Source organism: Rhinatrema bivittatum, chromosome 13 (genome assembly GCF_901001135.1).
Source record: "Rhinatrema bivittatum chromosome 13, aRhiBiv1.1, whole genome shotgun sequence".
NCBI lineage: Eukaryota > Metazoa > Chordata > Amphibia > Gymnophiona > Rhinatrematidae > Rhinatrema > Rhinatrema bivittatum.
This window is the reverse complement of record NC_042627.1, coordinates 26,694,609-26,713,463: the sequence shown is the minus strand read 5'-3', so window position 1 is coordinate 26,713,463 and position 18,855 is coordinate 26,694,609. Positions and strand designations below refer to the sequence as shown.

At 42.9% G+C, this 18,855-nt stretch overlaps 1 protein-coding gene across 7 annotated transcripts in view; it reads right to left on the bottom strand.

Moving 5' to 3' along the window:
- HERC1 (HECT and RLD domain containing E3 ubiquitin protein ligase family member 1) overlaps positions 1-18,855 on the bottom strand; it is a 410,083-nt gene that overhangs the window by 241,441 nt on the left and 149,787 nt on the right. For all 7 annotated transcript variants that reach the window (XM_029575639.1, XM_029575640.1, XM_029575646.1 and 4 more), the window contains exons 26-28: positions 4,097-4,365; positions 3,084-3,299; positions 2,232-2,352 (exon numbers count right to left, since the gene is read on the bottom strand). In XM_029575639.1, the coding sequence (XP_029431499.1) occupies positions 2,232-2,352; positions 3,084-3,299; positions 4,097-4,365 (606 nt within the window). The remainder of the gene's footprint in view (positions 1-2,231; positions 2,353-3,083; positions 3,300-4,096; positions 4,366-18,855) is intronic.

Sequence of the window (18,855 nt, the reverse complement as noted above, 5' to 3'; positions counted from 1 at the left end):
AGGTTCTAACTCCTCTCTTTGGAACAGATCTTAGGGTCATCACCATCCAAGGGGGGTCTGTTTCCCCTGCTCTTCATCCAATCCCCCACCAGCGGGGGGGGGGAAAGGAGAGGCCCCCCGCATCTGTAGCCGCAGTGCCCATAACCTCCGGAGCGGCTGTGCCTCCTGAAGCCAAAGCGCCTTTTAACTTCGCGACCCGTACAGACACGGGCACATCCGTGCGCTTGGCTACCTTGGGGCTTAGCCAATGCTGCAGACCCAGAAAAAGAGCTGCCTTCCCCTCCAGGAAGGCAGCTAGAGCAAATACCTGCCTGGGAAAGCCGCGCGGATGATTCTCCACATGCCACACACAAAGATGGACGCGGCATTGTGGAGGGGGAAAAAACAGCCCAAAAAAAACACAGCGAAAACACAGCAATTCGGACGGGGAGGGGTCCTGGATTGCAGCCGACCAAAAAGAAATTAAAAAAAAAAATTAAAAAATTTGAAAAACGCTGAGGATTGGCATGGGGTAAGAGAGGGACCGGACCACCGGTAATCTCTTCCCCAGCTCCTTACCTGGCTGGTGCCCCGCGAGGTTACCAACACCAGCTCCAATAACCTGCCACCAGAGGGGATGACCCCGCAGGATCTAACAACCCCCTGGGAGGATTGGGAAACACTCCCTGCTGCAGAAGAACAACTTTTTTTTTTTTTTTAAACTTGCTTGATTCACAACTTTATAGCTAGTTCACTCTTAGTAATTTCAAGGGATAGCCTAAACCCCATAAACAGGGCAAGACTGCAGGGTTTGCACCACCTCCATCTGCTGGAGACAGAGAAATACTGAAGGGATGCAGGAGGCACACCAGGTTAAGTAAGGGTGCTGAAAGGGAGGCATAACCCATGGTCTGGACTGATCTGGGTACTTACAGGGAATCTATTTTCTCATATCAATTGTGATTACTAGGGACAAGATCACAAAAAGATGCAGCTATTCTATGAAATCACTATTTCTAAAAGTACAGTATAAATGCTGTCTTGCAGTCTCATTTCTAAATAATAGATCCTACACCAAATATTTAACAAAAAGTATAGCTTCTATGTGGAATGCTTGTCCAATTATACATGATTATATGCAAGGGAAAATAATCTAATCATGCACATAGTTGCTGCATCATATTAGAATACCTGAATTAAACATGTTATACTAAAGCAGTACACTAATGTTTTCCAGTTTTTACATGCTTAAGGTTCCTAAACATTTTGAACCATAGGCATACAGTTAGAGAAATTTCTGAAAACAGGGCCTAACATATTTTACTTCATCTTTCCTCTTATATTCCCTGTCTACATACAAAATCCTTTATAGTCATATTTCTGTGCACTCCCTCAATTCTAACTTGTGTATCTTTTAAGTTGCCTAGCACATTGCACCAGATGACTAATAAATAAAATAAATAACTTAATATGGAGTTACCCATTATAAAGGAAGTACTCACATTAATGACCAGGGCACGCGAGACCTAAAGTATCTTAGTAGTTATATTATTTGAACATTTTGCATGGCATTTAAAAAAAAATGCAGATGACTGGAAAGAAAAGAAAGGGGAAGTTAATGTTAATGAAGATAAAGGAATGGAATTGGAAGAGAAAAAGAAAAGAATATGAAGCAGGAAAGAAACCAAGACCTGAATTTGACAGCTAACACACACCCTGATACATACAGAAAATTACTTAGGGCAAAAAGTTAAGAATACAACTTCAGGAGTTACAATACCCTGCTGTTCAATGGGTGCTGGGCGCACCATGCTGATCTTACATCTACACATGGCCATTTATAAGATAAAATCATAGTGCAAGCACATCTACATTCCCAAAATATTATCCAAAAAAAAAGGACCACGAGAGCTACAGAATGAGAAACAGGACAAAGGAAAATGCAAAGACAGAAAAAGCAAGAGTTCAGAGAGTTAAAAGCCTCAGTAATCATTCTATCGCCTTCCTTTTTCAGGCAGTGTGACATCAACACAGCAAAACTATCCCAACCCTATGTATGTCTGCCCTGGCTATCTCCAAATAAAAATGATACTATGCAACCATTTAAAAAAGTATGAAAGCTCAGGACAAAACATTGATGTTTTAGTCAAACAAGACACAGCTAAGGTTAGCAAGGGGCAATTTTTTAAACTATTCTTGCATCTATAAGAATCAATATCATGTCTTTTCAATGCATGTACAACTTTACTCACCAATATGGTGCTTATTTGCTTGCAAAGCTCTCTCGAGGATAGCAGATAGTTGCTGATAAATCTTATGCACAGCTATTTGAATTTCAATCTGAATACTTCTCTTGGCAGCCCTGATGCCATCCTGCATCAAATACATATATTAATATCGTCACACGTATTTTCTAGTAACTAATCAGCAATTGCATTTGCTAAAGAAAAGCTCCTAGGAAGCAGATACACTTTATAATAGATGAACTTCACTTTGGCTAAATTAGAGATGTGCAGCGTCAAACATAAGACAAGAGTGATATCGAGAACAGCACTCTGTTTGGGCATCACTACTGTCAGTAAGAATGGTAGGGAGGCACATAATAGGTACATGACACCATTTTCAGATGTTTCAGTGGATGACAATGTTCCTTACTACCACTACTGTTTACCAATTTTATAGCACTACTATTTATTTATTTAGTTAGTGGTCAGGAGAGAGAGGAGGAGGTGGTGCTGTGTGCTGCTTGAAGTGGGGACCCAGCTATCCATGCTGCCCATTAATTCTCACATTCCAGGGCTCACACTTTCACTAGGAAGGAGAGGCACATGCTCAGACAGGGACTTCTGCATATTTAAAGAGCACTGCTGCAAGGTGTTGAGAGCAGAGTCAAAGGTGCTGATCTGGACCAGAGCATCAGACAGTGGTGACTTTTCCGTGGCACACAATCAGGTCTGATGGCACACTGGTTGTGTGCCATCAGACCTGGTTGTGTGCCATCAAACTTTCATGATTACCAGTCTCACCTGATTAAATATCATCCAAAATTACTCAAAACACCCAGTACTGGGATTTATGTTAGCACAGATAAGAAAACAAGGTACCTGATAATGATGCAGCCGAATGCTCTCTCCTTTAGCTCCTGCATGTCCTACAGTACCTAAGCCAAAGCATCCTGCCAGGAACTGTAGTCGAACTGAGGTTAGCAGAGATGATGACTGAAATCCTGGTCCTTGCCAGCTTCCCATTACAGGTGCACTACTCTTTTCCTCCATGCTACTCAACAAAACCAGGATCTGATGAAGTGCCTCCAAGCGAAGCTTATGGAAAAAAGAGACTATTTATAAAAACAGCAGACAAATAAGGCCTATTCTGGGTTGCAGAACACATGACAAATGAAAAGAGCCATGGAGCTTTGTTTCTGCTATGTCTAATGCAATGTGTATGGGATTTCTGAAGCTGAAGTAGTTGGTTGCTATCCCCGACTGGTTTTCTAACTTCTGTTTTTTTGCAATCCTGATTGTTTGTTGACAGCTTGTTTATTTGATGTGGTCAATTTAATTCATTTCAGGGAGGAATGTTTTTTCCCTGAAAGGTTGTTCATGCTCTGATTTTGTTTAAAGATTAAAGTTCTTAAAAACTCTTTGTTAATATTCTCAGTTGAGGACCCTGTAAATCCACTAACTGAATACATTTGTGCTGGGGACCAGCTATCCTACAATCTCTGTACACCTTGGTCTTGTTGTTTGGATCTAACACGTGGTACAAAACACTAAATACAGCATTATGTACCCTCAGAAGTAGAAAAGACTTCTGATTGAAAAAATCTGTATTTATTTCTGCCACACTATCTGTGGCATCCATATTTTCTTGGCTATTTCCAACAAATCACTGAAGAGACAGAATCAGTTAAAAAAAATAAAAAATAAAAATTTGACTTGGAAGTTATTTCAATTTTTTAGCTTTTGCTATTTAATTATACCAAGGAGTAAAAGTATAGGAATGTAGCATAGCACTGTGGCTCAAGAATCTTGGATTCTAGAGCACTATTCACAAAAGAATATCCCAAACATCACCCTCTATCCCATGCACAAAAGGCTGTATTGCTATAACTTACCTCGGCTCTTAGCTGCTGCTGTTCCATGGCAATAATGCAGGCCTGTGGGCTGCTTGACATGCTTTCCTCTGGTTCCTTGAAGCCCGGCGTATTTGCTACATCTCCACTCACAAAGCTGACTATATTTTCAGTCAAAGTATGGACGCCAAGAGACTTGTTAAGATCAAAATCGGACTCCTCAAAAGAACAAGAACTGTACAACCAATCCCTGCTGTGCTTTAATCGAGTCCAAGTGTCGTTCAGAAGATCCACTTGACTGAGTAAAGTTCCTAAATGCACATTGCAAATTTGCATTAACTCTGAATTCTACTTATTGGCAGTATATAGAGTATCAATATCCTAATATACAGAAAATAAGCTGTTTTAATTAATCATGCACTAAGCAAATTAGCACACACTAAGCAAATTAGAGCAATGTAGTCAAAAAACAGAAGGGTGCTGTTCTTCCTAACAGTTCAATGACCTAATAGCAGAATAGCAGCATGTGCTGCAGGAAAAAAAGATGACAAAAGCGAATCTGAAATTGCACAGCTTGAAGCTAAAACACTGAATAAAATTCTTATGCAACTAAACAAAACAAAAAAAAAAAACAAAAACAGTGATGAAAAGACTTATTATATATGGAACTGGTTTCTCAGAAAACTACAACATGATTACAATATAGCATTTTAAGAAACTGAAGATATCCTATTAAAAGGACAGCAAAACAGTCTATTAGATTTTAGAGAACATAAAAAAAAAAGTGTGTCAATAAGGGCAAGTAAACCAAGATTAAAAAAAAGTTAACAGTTATGCTATATTAAAGAACTATCGGGTCGATACAGTAAATGTCGCGGGAGAGCAGGCGAGCACCCGCTCTCCTGGCGCGTGCACAGGCCACTCTCCTGTGCGCGCGATTCAGGGGAGAAGAATATGCTAATGAGGGTCCACGGTAAAAAGAGGCGCTAGGGACACTAGCACGTCAGCTATTTTGTCAGCATCGGTTCTCAAACCCGCTGACAGCCATGGGTTTGGAAAACGAACGCCGGCATAATTGAGCATCTGTCTTCCGACCCGTGGGCCGATTTAAAAATTTTTATTTTATTTTTTTTATTTTTGGGGCCTCCGACTTAATATCGCTATGATATTAAGCTGGAGGGTGTAGAGAAAAGCAGTTTTTTCTGTACACTTCCCCGGCACCAGCAGAAATTAACGCCAGCCTTTGGGGCAGGCATTAATTTTTGAAAGTAAAATGTGCGGCTTCACTGCACATTTTGCTTTCTGGATCGCGTGGGAATAACTAATAGGGCCATCAACATGCATTTGCATGTTGCGGGCGCTATTAGTTTCGGGGGGGGGGTTGGACGCACGTTTTCGATGCACTATTACCCCTTTATTGTATAAGGGGTAAAGCTAGCGCATCGAAAACGAGCATCCAAACGCGTATGTAACAAAAAATAGGAATTTAGACTTGCTATCAATTACCATTCCATTAACTCTCACATAGCCTATACTAAGGATTAAGAAGAGGCAGTGTTTTCTTTCTGGGAAGAAAAGCAGAGTTGCTTACCTGTAACAGGTGTTCTCCTAGGATAGCAGGATGTTAGTCCTCACACATGGATGATATCATCAGATGGGGCCCAGCACAGAAAACGTGTCAAAGTTTCTAAAACTTTGACTGGCACACTCAGCATGCCACTATCCACATGAGGTCCCCCTTCAGTCTCGTAACATAGCATTACGAAAAAATAAAACAAATGAAGGAGAAACCCAACTCCACGAGGTGGCTGGCGGGTATCCTGAGGACTAACATCCTGCTGTCCTAAGAGAATACCTGTTACAGGTAAGCAACTCTGCTTTCTCCTAGGACAAACAGGATGGTAGTCCTCACACATGGGTGAATCCCTAGCTAGAGGCTGCTCAGGAACTCTAGTAAATTCACAGACACCGAACCTGGTGCCAACGGGCACAACAATTGTGGTGCTGTGGAAAACAGAGGGAGACAGCCTGACCCAAAAAATGGGCCCTTGGCAGGAAGAGGCTTTTTTTTTTCCCCCCCCCCCCCCCACTTAAAGAGGTTCTGCAGGACAGCCTGACCAAAGCTGCTGTCGCTAGGGTCATCTCTATCCAAACAGTAATGGGCAGAGAACTCCACGTCACAACCCTGCAGATCTCAGCCACGGGGACTGCATGTAAGTGGACTACTGATGCTGCCATGGCCTGCCGGAATGAGCCTTGACGTGACCTCCAAGCTGAAGGCCTACCTGTATATAGCAGAAGGAAACACAATCCACCAGCCACCAGTTGGACAACGTGTGCTTGGTGACCGCAACTACCAATTTATTCTTATCGAATTAAATGAAGAGCTGTGTGGACTTGTCTGTGGCCTGCTGTCTGCACAAGGCAGAAAGTCAAGGCCCTTTTGCAGTCCAAGCTGTGCAGAGCCCATTTGCCCTGGTGAGAATGTGGCCTGGGAAAAAAGGTAGGCAGGACAAATGGACTGGTTGAGATGAAAATCAGTCACCACCTTAGGCAGAAACTTAGGGTGAGCGCGTAGAACCATCCTGTCGTGAAAGAATTTCATGTAATGCGGATAAGTCACCAATGCCTGAAGTTCACGGACTCTGCACACCGAAGTAACTGCAACCAAGAAGATAATCTTCCATGTTAGGTACGTATTTATTTATTTATTTAAGTTTTTTTATATACCAACATTCAAGACGATAGTCCCATCATGCTGGTTCACAAGAAACAGGGGTGCAATTAAAATAAACTTTACAATTTGAACAATAGTGCAGTTACATGTAACAGGGAATCAATAACTTGGAGTAAGAAGGAAAATGAAGATCAGATAATTATAAATATATATAATAACATTATAAGGGGTGGCTATTAATGCTATTAATACTTCAGATCGCAGGACTGCAGCAGCTCAAAAGGATCTCACACGAGATGAGCCAGTCCCATGTTGAGATCCCAGGACACAACAGGAGAGATTTCAGCTGAAGCAGACCCCACATGAACCGGCTCACCACAGGTTGCATGGACATAGGCGATCCATCAACTAAGTGGTAGTAGGTCCCGATAGCACTGAGGTGTACTCTGACCGAGTTGGACTTCAGACCAGGTTAGAAAGTTATAACAAGTAGTCCAGCACTTTCAGAGTGAGACAAGAGACTGGATCCATGCTGATTCTCACCCCAGATAGATAACCTCCTCCACTTCAGAGTTCGACTTCCTAGTGGAAGGTTTTCAAGAAGCTACCAGGACCCAAGACATGTCGTCAGAAAGGTCAAGGGGCCACTGAACTAGCCTTTCAACATCCAGGCCGTCAGAGACAGCGCCCGGAGGTTGGGATGGCGCAGCCTGCCCTGGTCCTGCATGATCAGGTCGGGGAGGTCTCCAGACTGACAGAGAGATCCTGAAGGATCGGGAACCAAATCTGTCTCGGCCATGGGGGGTGATGAGCATCATGGTGTGTCCCCCCCCCCCCCATCCTGGCGGAGCTTCAGGAGGATCTTTAATACCAGCGGAAGATATACATATAGAAGGCCCCGGCCTGAATGGCGGGCAAAAGCATCTGAAGCTGGCCTTCCGGACTCCCTGTACAGGTAGCAAAAGTGCTCACCTTATTGTTGCAAGGGGAGGCGAAGAGGTCCACCTCCGGAATCGCCCATAGGCAGAAAATGTGATCTGCCACTGCTGATCTAGGGACAACGTGTAAGGGTGGAACGCTCGACTCAGTCGATCCGTCAATACATTCTCTGATCCAGTCAGGTATATGGCCCGGAGCAGGATTCCCTGGGACTGAGCCCAGGCCCAAATCTGGACAGCCTCCTGACAGAGGAGGAGTGATCTGGTACCTCCCCTTTTGTTGATGTACCACATCACAACCTGATTTTTGGTCTGGATCAGGACTGCTTGATTGGATAGGCGATCCTAAAACACCCAAAGCGTATACCTGACAGCTCGAAGCTCCAGGAAGTTGATCTGGTATGGAGCCTCCCGAGCAGACCAGAGACTCTGCGTGTGGAGGCTGACCAAATGCGTCCCCCCAGCCCATGGTGGAAGCATCCTTAGTGAGTACAATCTGATATGTGAGAGACTTGCTGCCACTGCAAACGCAGGGTCCACCGAGCACTCTGCAAGTGTAAGTGGGCAAAGGGGGTAAATATGGACAGATGTGGCCATGTGGCCCAGTAAACAAAGCAGCAGTCAGGCTGAAACCCTTCGGCTGTGGCGGTCCACACTTGCCAAAGACACTAGAGCAAGCACTCAGTCGTGAGGAAGAAAGGCCCGAGCCTGGATCATATCCAGGCAGGCTCCTATAAACTCCAACTGATTCCTCAAGGTAAGATGGGATTTCGAGTAGTTGATAAACCAGAGGGATTTCAGCACCTGAATTGTTAGGCGTAGGGAGCAAAGTGCCACTTCACTCGTGGCGCTCTTGATCAACCAATCAGCTAATTAGGGGAAGACATGCACCCTCAGGTGGAGGAAGTGTGCACCCACTACTGCCAGGCACCTTGGGGCTGAAGCAAGGCCAAACAGCAACACCTTGTATTGGAAATGACTGTTGCCCACAGTCATTGCCACAGTACTTCCTGTGACCAGAAAGAATTCCTATGTGGGCGTATGCGTCTTTTAGATTGAGGGAGCAAAGCCAGTCCCCTCTTTGCAGGAGGGGAATCAGGGTGCCCAGCAAGACCATCTTGAACTTTTCTCTTTACAGATATTTGTTCAAGGCCCTCAGATCTAAGATGGGGCATAGCCCCCTTATTTTCTTTGGAATCAGGAAATATTTGGAGTAGAATCAAAGTCCCCACTGATTTAACGGGACGGGTTGCACCGCTCCTGCCATTACAAGGACGGAGAGCTTTGTCCAAAGGACTTCCTGATGAGTGGTCTAACCCCACAACGAACAGGGGGGAGAGTTTGAGGGGACACTTTGAAAGTTTAACAGATACCCTCGACAGATGATGGACAGGACCCACTGATATGAGGTGATATGTGGCGATTGGTCCTGAAAGGACTGTAGCTGACCCACAACCGGGGGACCTAATGTCATGGGTATGGTCACGGGGCTATGCTCCCTTGGGGCTTTGCTGGGGAGCTGGCTGAGTCCTGGGGGTCTGCTGCTGTCTAGAGTGACCTCTAGAACTCACTCGGAGCATACGAGCACACGAGGCAGAAGGATACTTCCTCTGACAATAAAAGGACCTCCTGCTACTCTGACACGAGGACTTCCTGATGGAGGACAGAAGGTCCGAAGTACTGAGGGAGAGATGCTGGAGGGTCTCATGATGATCTTTCAATTGAGCCACAGCATCTCGCATCTCATCTCCAAACTGGTTCTCTCCAGTACAGGGCAGGTCTGCAAGCTTATCCTGGACTTCCGGCCGGTTTGATGCTGAGCCATGCCATTCTATGGGCCCCAATGCCTGCTGCCACCACCCTAGCCGCTGTCTCAAACACATCATAGGTGGGACGGACCTCGTGTTTGCCACACTCCAAGCCTTGCTGGGCAACTGCCAGGAAGGCTTCCTGCTGCTGCTGAGGGAGGTGTTCAGCCAATTCCTGAACCTGATTCCAGAGATTACAAGTGCATTGGGTCATGTATAGTTGGTAGGCAGCAATCCGGGCAATCAACCTCATGCCCTGGCACACCCTCCTACCTAGGGCATCTGAAGCCTGGTGTTCCTGCCCTGGAGGCACAGCAGCGTGTGGATGGGAACATTTGGCCTTCTTGAGGGCAGACTCCACCACCACTGACCGGTGCGGGAGCTGATGCCTCTCAAATCCCAAGGTCAGTTGAACCAAGTAGACTGTCTTACAGGTCACTGGAGGCACCGAGATGGGGTGCTCCTACATCAAAGTTCTAGAAAGTTTGACAAAAGTTTTCCGTGCTGGGCTCCATCTGATGATATCACCCATGTGTGAGGGCTACCATCCGCTTGTCCTAGGAAAAATGCTAGTACTCACAACAAGATGCTTTTTTTTTTTTTTTTTAAAGGGATCACAGATCAAATCAAGCAGGTGAAGGAAAAAGTGCCAATATCAGAGAATACCCTCTGAAAAAAGCCCTGTGTACAGGACATAACCAGACCAAGATGCCTTCCCATCAGGGCTCAAGACTTTTCCATTTGTTGATCTAAGCATAATTGGCCAGTGATAGGCTAATTAGGACCTTCTGCCCCAGTTGAGAGCATTTCGCTGGCAGTGTGGTAAAAAAAAAACTCCCAACAAAATTAAATCACTACAATAAAATAATCATTTGTGTAGCTGAATACATCACAGTATGAATCAGCTGACAAGTTCAGTAATCACATTTAGAATCTGGAAGGAATGATGCAAACTGTGGGGCCAATGCAATATCATGCACACAAAAAAAACCCGTGTGTCCAACCTAGACGCACTTTTTTTGAATGCACGCGCATCCCCTTTCTTGGGCACCCAATGTAATACTCAAATGAGCTAGCATGCTAAAAAGGACACACAATGGATAAATTGAGTGTCCCTAGCGCATCCATAGCAGCGAGTGCCTAGGAGTGCACAGCCAAGACAGTATGAAAACTTCCTATTCCATTTTATACTTGCACAATTTGCAATAAGGCACCTAAGAAGCAGTACCCCCTTCTCCTCGCCCCCCTCCCCCGGGGTAAGCCTTTTCCTATCCCTTTCCACCAACAGCTTTCTCTTTCTGCCCCTCCAGGCTCAAAACTTCCCCCACCCTCTCCCCATAAACCCAGAAATCTTCCAAGGGCTTGAACCCTTTCTGAGCTCTCTCTGCTCCTCTCCAGTTCTAGCCTGTCACCCTAGCAAGACTGCCAGCTTTCTCTCTGTCTGTATCACTCTCGTTTGCAAGACCCTCAGTTCTCTGCTAGCTTCCCCCGGACTCACTGCCTCCCTCACTTCAGGCTCCACCGGACTCCCAATGCTCCCTCCTTTGTAGCTGCTGCACAGGCCAAGGCTAATGCTCTAGGCTCATCTCTTTCAATGTGGGTGAACCAATGCCAATTCTCTTCAGGTCCACATAAACCAACCCGCTGTGGCTCCTCTCTAATTTCCAGCTGCCACAAACGCTATGCCTTCCTCTCTTCCAGCCCATGCAGGACTCCACTACACCATTGCTGCTGCTTCCTGGACCCCATGCCTAATTCTGTGGTGCAAATGCAGAATTCTGCATAACTACACACTGCAGAATTTCCCCAGGAGTAAGCTTGTTAGGTTCTTTCAAGAGCCATGGAAGTCTGTATCTTGGGGTTTACAGGCTAATTTTCTTTGCATTTGAAATTCTATGAGGAAGTAAGCAGGCACAATTTTACCCCAGAAGAGACCAAAGCAAAACTGGACAGGAAGTCCTAATTAAACAGAGATTATTGAATTGTACTGGAGTCAACAGGTGGAAAAGTCTAGGATCCTGATAGTGAGAAACTTTGATCTCATACCACCACAACCAACACATATATAACCCTTGGTGCAGACTGTGTAAGAATAAAATGGAATTTTTTTCCTTTATATTGTTGCTTTAAATACTAAAAACTCATCAATAGTTCTTATCTTGGAAATAAAAGTATAGAATATATTTTCTTCTCAAACACTATGGACAAGATTTAATGATTTGACAAATGTCCCATTGCACTATTTCTATACTTCTATCAAGCACTTTTTTTCTATGATTTTTCTATCCGTTGCCAAGTTTCTGACTTGAACAAAACATGCCATTTCAAAATTATGCAAGAAAAATTATTTGGGCACTTTTGTATGGTGATGGCTTCACAAGCCTCACTAAACGTCTCTCATATATGACAGATTTGTGGTTATTTTGGCATCCCTCCCCCTTCTTTGGACCATCCCCTTTTTGGGATGGGTCTTGACATATATATAGCGAGAGAAATATACCAGACAACTTAAGTTATTGGTATGGTGCTGTGCTAATGAATATCTATAATTACAATTACCCCTGGGGTAAAACAGCACATAGAAATACTGAATAAAATTAAAACTAATATTGTCACAAATTGCAGTCCCCTTGAATGGAACTGTGACGATAGTTTGTATTAATTATATACAATGCCTTGTGTTAAGATACCCTTGTACGTTTTTCACATTCAGCTAAATTTTAAATCCCCTGCGAGCAGGGAAAACGGGGGTTATGCGCACAAGAGCCAGGCCTCTATTAAGGGGTGGTCCTGGGGGTGGGGCGGAGCTGGAGACCGCCGGTACAGTGGCCATCTGCCGCTGTGCCGTGGGATCGCGGACCGGCAGCCTGCCGGCTGGTATAAGTTCAACAACAAGAAAACAATAAAAAGGTAGGGCCTTCAAAAGGGTCGGGGAAGAGGGAGGGAGGGTAGGTAGGGGGGTAGGAAAGTTCCCTACCAGTCCGCTCCTTAATTGGAACAGACCGCGAGGGAACTGGGGGAGGCCCGATCTCATCGCCGCGCGTAAACTAAGGACATAAAAAACTGCCATGCGCGCGCATATTATAAAATTGCACGTCCATGTGTGCACGCTGGGTAGCGCTCGCACATGGAGGCGCACAAGTACTTTTTTTTTTTTTTTTTAATCTGCCCGAATCTGTCTAAAATATAAAAATTAAAGTAGTTTGTTTCACTGATCTTCACAAAATACTCTATATTTTCATCGTGAAACAATTATAGAAATATTCAAAAATTAAGAATAAAAATACAGTGACTTGGTCTTATTAAGAACTTATATAGAAATACATAGCTAAAAAATATATATATCATCAATATCAAAAGTATTGGTTTGTGTATAATACAAATGTAATTAAATACATACAATTAAAAAACAATTGTCTTGCTGAAAATAATCCTGTATATGAAACACACACACACACACACTACACATCTGGAATAAAATGCCCACAAACCTGCGTCTGGAACCTTGCCATAAGAAATTCAAGCAGAATCTCAAAACCTGGCTGTATGAACAAGCATTCTACCAATAATCAACTGTCACTGAAATGCCTTGTACTTATCCATGTCTCTAAGATCCTTATGTAACTCACTTATTTATCCATGCCTACTCCTTATTTACCGCTATTAAACTTTATCGGTCGCTCTCCCCACAATTTTTTGCAATTAAATCTGCCATTATCCTTAGATTTTGACAATCCTTAGTTTAAGTGTTAAATGTATTACATTTTGTATTTAATTATCACATGTTATGATATATGTTCTCATTTCTTTACATTGTCTGTTAAGCCTGTTGCTATTTTACTGTTTATAATGATATATGACAAGTGTCACTGTTTTTCATATTGTCTGTAAAGCCTGTTGCTAATTTACTGTTTATTGTGAACCGAGGTGATGTTATTAACGTGCCGCGGTATATAAAAAACCACCAAATAAAAATAAAATAAATAAATAATTCTCAAATCATATTAAAATAAAGTTATAAGCAGTGTATATCCAAGTTCAGGAAATGAGTAAAAGCACAATTGTTCCAACAGGCATTTGATCTATGAGGGTTTAAACCCTTTTTAGCAGACTGATACAGAGCCCCCCTGTTTAAAAATGGCAAACTAGACTATGGAGTTGCTATCGTTATATTATTGCAGAACTAATACCAATATATTTTCTTTGTCATTATGTCTACTCATGTTTTTGTGTTTTAATTATCTGGTCATTTTGTTTATGTACATGTTTATTACTTCTAATTTTTGTTTACTTTTACGGATGTTTTAATTGTAACCTCTTAGTAAAGTTGATAGGTGATCTAGAAATTTTTAAAATAAATACCTTTCTTGGCGAACACACTGAACAAAAGTATTTGGTCCATGTACCTGCTTTTTTCTTGTCACATTCCTTCTTTTCTGACTACCTTCCCTGAACCTCGATGTCCTGCTTTGTTTTCTGAGATCTCTTGTAGCTTTTGAATGCTAATCTTTTTACATTTACTTTTTCTGCTACCTCTTGAAAACCATGTTGGCCTCTTTTTTTCTTATTCTTACTTAACTTTAACAAAAATCATTTGTTGCCTTTCAATCTGGCCCACTGCTCTTCTACTTTACAATTGTGTCCCCATCCTGCCAGCACTTTGAGGTGCTCCTCCATATTAAAGTTGGTATTCTTGAAGAATAGGATGTAGACCTGTGTGTGAACCCTGTCTTTGCCTTGATATTTAGCCATACTGTTTGATGATCACTCAAGCTCAAATGAGAAGCTAAGTGAACATTAGCGATATTATCTCTATTTGTAAGATTATATTTTGGATACTTTAGTTTAGGAGTTGCTCAAGGGAGAAGAACTGTCACTGAACTTCTTTCAGGGGCATGAACTCCATTATTAGCATTTCCTTCTGTTTAGGTGGCCATTTTAGACCTGCATGGGGTTATGTCTTTCATACCACATAGACAATGAGAAGATTAAAAAAACAAAAAAAAAACTGACAGAAAAATTAATTCAATAGTGTGAAGAAACAGGGAAATTCAGGAAACAGTTCACAAAGCACTTTCCCTCATATCAATTTACCCGTAATAAGAAGAGCCATCATAATAATCACTACCGGTCCCATGACCTTTATCGTCTTATAATTAATCATTTGGCATATTTGTACAGAAAGACATTTTTTAAAAACTTTTTTTTTATAATGCATATAAAACTTATCTTGCTTAATGAAGACACATCTCTGAGACACCACAGTGGACTATAAATAAATGACATTGCTCATACCCCTGATGCAGAAACTCAGTTTCGAAACGCAGGCCATGTCGGGAATGTGGTTTCATTAAGCAAGATAAGTTTTATAAACATTACAAAAACCTTCGATCCAATTTAACTAAATCCATAAGACAGGAGATTAAAAACTGAGTAAAAAAGAAATTATAGAATTTATAGATTTTGAAGAAGTAACATCATTGGAAATTGAAAACATGATAACGAAACTTAATCCAGCAAATCACATTAACAATCAAATACCTATTACAGCATTAAAACCTGTAGCAAACATAATTGCACCTTGTTTAACTGAAATAATCAACTTATCATTGAAAGAAGGAGTTACCGGATATTCTCAAAGGTGCAATAATTAAACCAGTAATTAAGAAACAGAATATGGACAACACAATACTAAACAATTACCAACCAGTATCTAATTTGTCCTTCCTGGCAAAACGAACTGAAAAATCAGTTCAAAAACAACTGGCACAACAGCTGGAAATAAATAATATACTATACCCAGCTCAACATGGTTTTAGAAAGAATTTTAGTACCGAAACATTACTGCTTTCACTAACAGATACAATACTACGAGGATTTGACTATGGAAATCAATACTTACTTATTTTACTGGATTTATCAGCTGCGTTTGATATGTTAAACCACAATATTTTAATACAAAGATTGAGTGAGATAGGACTGTCTGAGAATGTACTTTCATGGTTTAAATTGTTTTGTATCCAACAGATTTTATCAGGTACAAATTAATAATAAACAATCAGACAAAATAGAGCTATCAACTGGAGTTCAAGGATCTGCTTTGTCAGCTACACTGTTTAATATTTATATTTTACCGATCTGTCATTTTTAATCTGGTCTTGGGATTTTATATTTTATATATGCTGTTCCCTGTATGTACCAGGATCAGTCCAGACCGTGTGTTATGTCCAACTTCCAACAGATGGAGTCAGAGCAAAAACTGAGAGGGCGGTCCCTCATAACAGGTGCGCCCTCTGTAAACCTTCAGTATTTCTCTGACTCCAGCAGATGGAAGTTGCACCTTCGGTTCCCCAGTTCATTTAGAGGATAGTTAACAGAATTTCTTTATTCTTTATTTTCCTCTAATTCTTTCCTTGGATGGATCATAGTTATAAAGTTTAAAAAAAAAAAAGCCTCTCTGGAGACTTGCAGGCAGACCTTTGTTTTCAGTGACAGATCTGTCTTATACATTCCGTCTTATGTTATCCTGTTGTTTTTGGGGTAAGTGTTTACTTATTTCTTACAGCCACAGTATTTCAGCTGCTTTATGGGTGAATGTTGGTGGTCCAATCTCTCCCCCACGACCCTCTGCTGCCCTGAGATGCCATTTCTTCCTCGGGGCAGCCTAACAGTTGCAGAGATGCGCCATTCCTCTGACTGAACAGGAGAGCGGGTCATTTCTGACAGGTAGCAGCGCTGAATTTCTTGTTCCTGTGAGGAGCTGGGTGCAGGGGAGGGGTGGTCCAGTCCCTTCCCCGTGGAGACCCCTGAGAAGCTTCATACCGCAGGTCTCTCGTCAGAGAAGTAAAATCCCTCTGTCACTTTAACATCCCTGAGAAGTCTCATACCTCAGGTCTCTCGTCAAGAGAAGTAAAATTCCTCTGTCACTTTAGGCTGTCTGGAGGGGTAAAGGAAAAGGAAAAAGAAGAAAGGTTTTTACTTTTTATTAATCAGTACCCTGTATGAGGACCGGCAGCTTATGGGGGAAGGAGCGGAGAGTAGTTCTCTCCCGCTCGCAGCAGCCAGGCACAGAAAGTCTTTACCATTCCCGCGGCAACTCCTCACCCCACCTCCCTCCCGATGCCTCGATTGCCATTTTGTATCCACATGTGGAGAGCCAGCCTGCTGCACCTGTTTCTTTGCCAGATGGGGGAAGGGAATTCTCATTTTACTACTGATTTTGTACTTTTATTACAGCTAATTTAAGCCCTGTGGAACCGGCTGACCTAAAGCCTGCCTCTCCTCCCGATGTGGCCCCTCCCCCGGGGGGGGGCCTTAAAGAGACAGCAGGCCTTTTCTTTTAAGTTTGTGATTTTAATGCACAAAGCTTTTATTTTTTTTTTTTAGAAGCAAATGCTGAATGGCAGGAGGATGGACTTATATTAGCAAAGGTCCCCAGGCCATCAGGAGTGTTGGATCCCTCTAGGGGACAGTCAGGACGGACAGCTGTTAATTCCTCGGGGTCTTTAGCTCCTAATCTGCCAGACCCTGGGTCGCAGGACCTTCTCCTTGGGGATGCAGATGGGGACATTGATGGGTCTGCCCCAGACGAGTTGGACCAGATCATTAAATCGCTTGGAGAGAATAAGGTGCATAAATTGCCGGAAGATCGTCACTACGTGGACCCGGTTCAGAAGCCAACAGCATTGTCGTCAGACTAGACCGGTGCTTCACAGGACTCCCTCTTTGAGGTCGCAGTCCAGGTCTCATTCCTTTCGAGGCTGGAGACCGGCTCGGAACTCCTCTACGCACGGAGCGTCTGCTACATCTACCCAATGAAACGTTGCCGGTCCACTCTTCAGTTCCCAGGATAGGAGGACATCTTTCCCTCTTCTCCGAGGAGTGGATCAAAATCACCTCAGACCGGTAGTTCTTGGATATTCTACGGCATGGTTACGCTTTAGAATTTGCTCGACCTTTCAGAGACAGGTTTGCCTTCTCTTCTTGCGGTCTCATTAAACAGTGCGCAGTGCGACAAACACTGGATCGGCTCCTGGATTTGGGTGCCATTCTCCTGGTACCGTAACAAGGGTTCGGACATTATTCCATCTACTTCATAGTCCCCAAGATGGTCAACAGGACTCTCGATACCACACTTCAGGATGGAAACCCTGCGCTCAGTGATTGCTGCGGTACACGTCCTTGGACTTGATGGAGGCTTGTCATTACCGTATTCATAGCCTTCTCCTTTATTCCTTTAATTATACTCTGATTTATCTCCCATTTCTCTGCACCTCCTTATATACCCCCTTTTATATGCCTTATACCCCCCTCCCCTGTCCTTAAACCTCTACCTTTTCCCTATAGCAACCCTTTTATACCCATTTACCCCCCCCATCCTTTAAACCTTACTTTTCCCTATAGCAACCCTGCTAAACTATATATAGTTGCCTTTCTGAACGTATAATTTGTAATGTCATATATAGTGTCTCCTGTATGTACTAGTTAAATGATAATGTATATTATTGTATATAATATTTTGTTATTGTATATACTACTTTTTGGAGAGTATAATTTATAAGGTTATCCACAGTGTATAAGGTTATACACAGTCCCTTATTGAGTGTATAATTTGCAATGTTACATATTCTGTTTTCCTTCAGGTACTGTTCCTACTCTCCTCTTCCTGTTTTTCCCTCTTCTCTCGCCCCTTCTCTCTTATCTGCTCCCTCTCCCCCCACCCTGGTTTTTTGTAATTTCCTTCTTCAGTTATATTGTAAATCGGCATGATGTACCCACGAATGTTGATATATTAAAGCTAATAAAGATAAAAAAATAAATCTTTATATCCCCATCCTGTAGGTGTTACTAACGCTCTGTTGTTAAAGCTGGGAATTAGCAATCTGTTATTAACGGAGTTGCTGGATAAAGCAATCTGTTATTATTTAGAATAGTTGTGGGTGGATCCTTGGACCAGTGGCAGGTGACCACACCCTCGGGGGAGATCCTGAGAGGGACCACTGGTCAGGCTTAGTGTAGGAGACAGACACACACTAGTTCTTTTATTAGACAATATATTAAACCACCAGAGGTGGCAGTAGTGAGCTGGAAGCGCCCGGCTGGGCTGTAGTCCCTCAGGTACTGGAACAGCGATCCCAAGGTGGCTGAGCTGTAGAGAAACTAAGAAAGTGAGTAGATAGGATATGCACAGTTCTGGAACAAGTCCTTGATGGTAACACTCACACCATAGTCTCTTGAGGCAGCCCAGGAGATGGAATGCAGCAGGCCCTCGAGGAGCAAGTACCTGGTCCCAGGGAAAGCTTTGAGAGACAGATGGAAACTCACTAATGTTGTAAGCAGCGATGACTTCTTAGCAGAAGTGGTATTCATGAGCTGGTC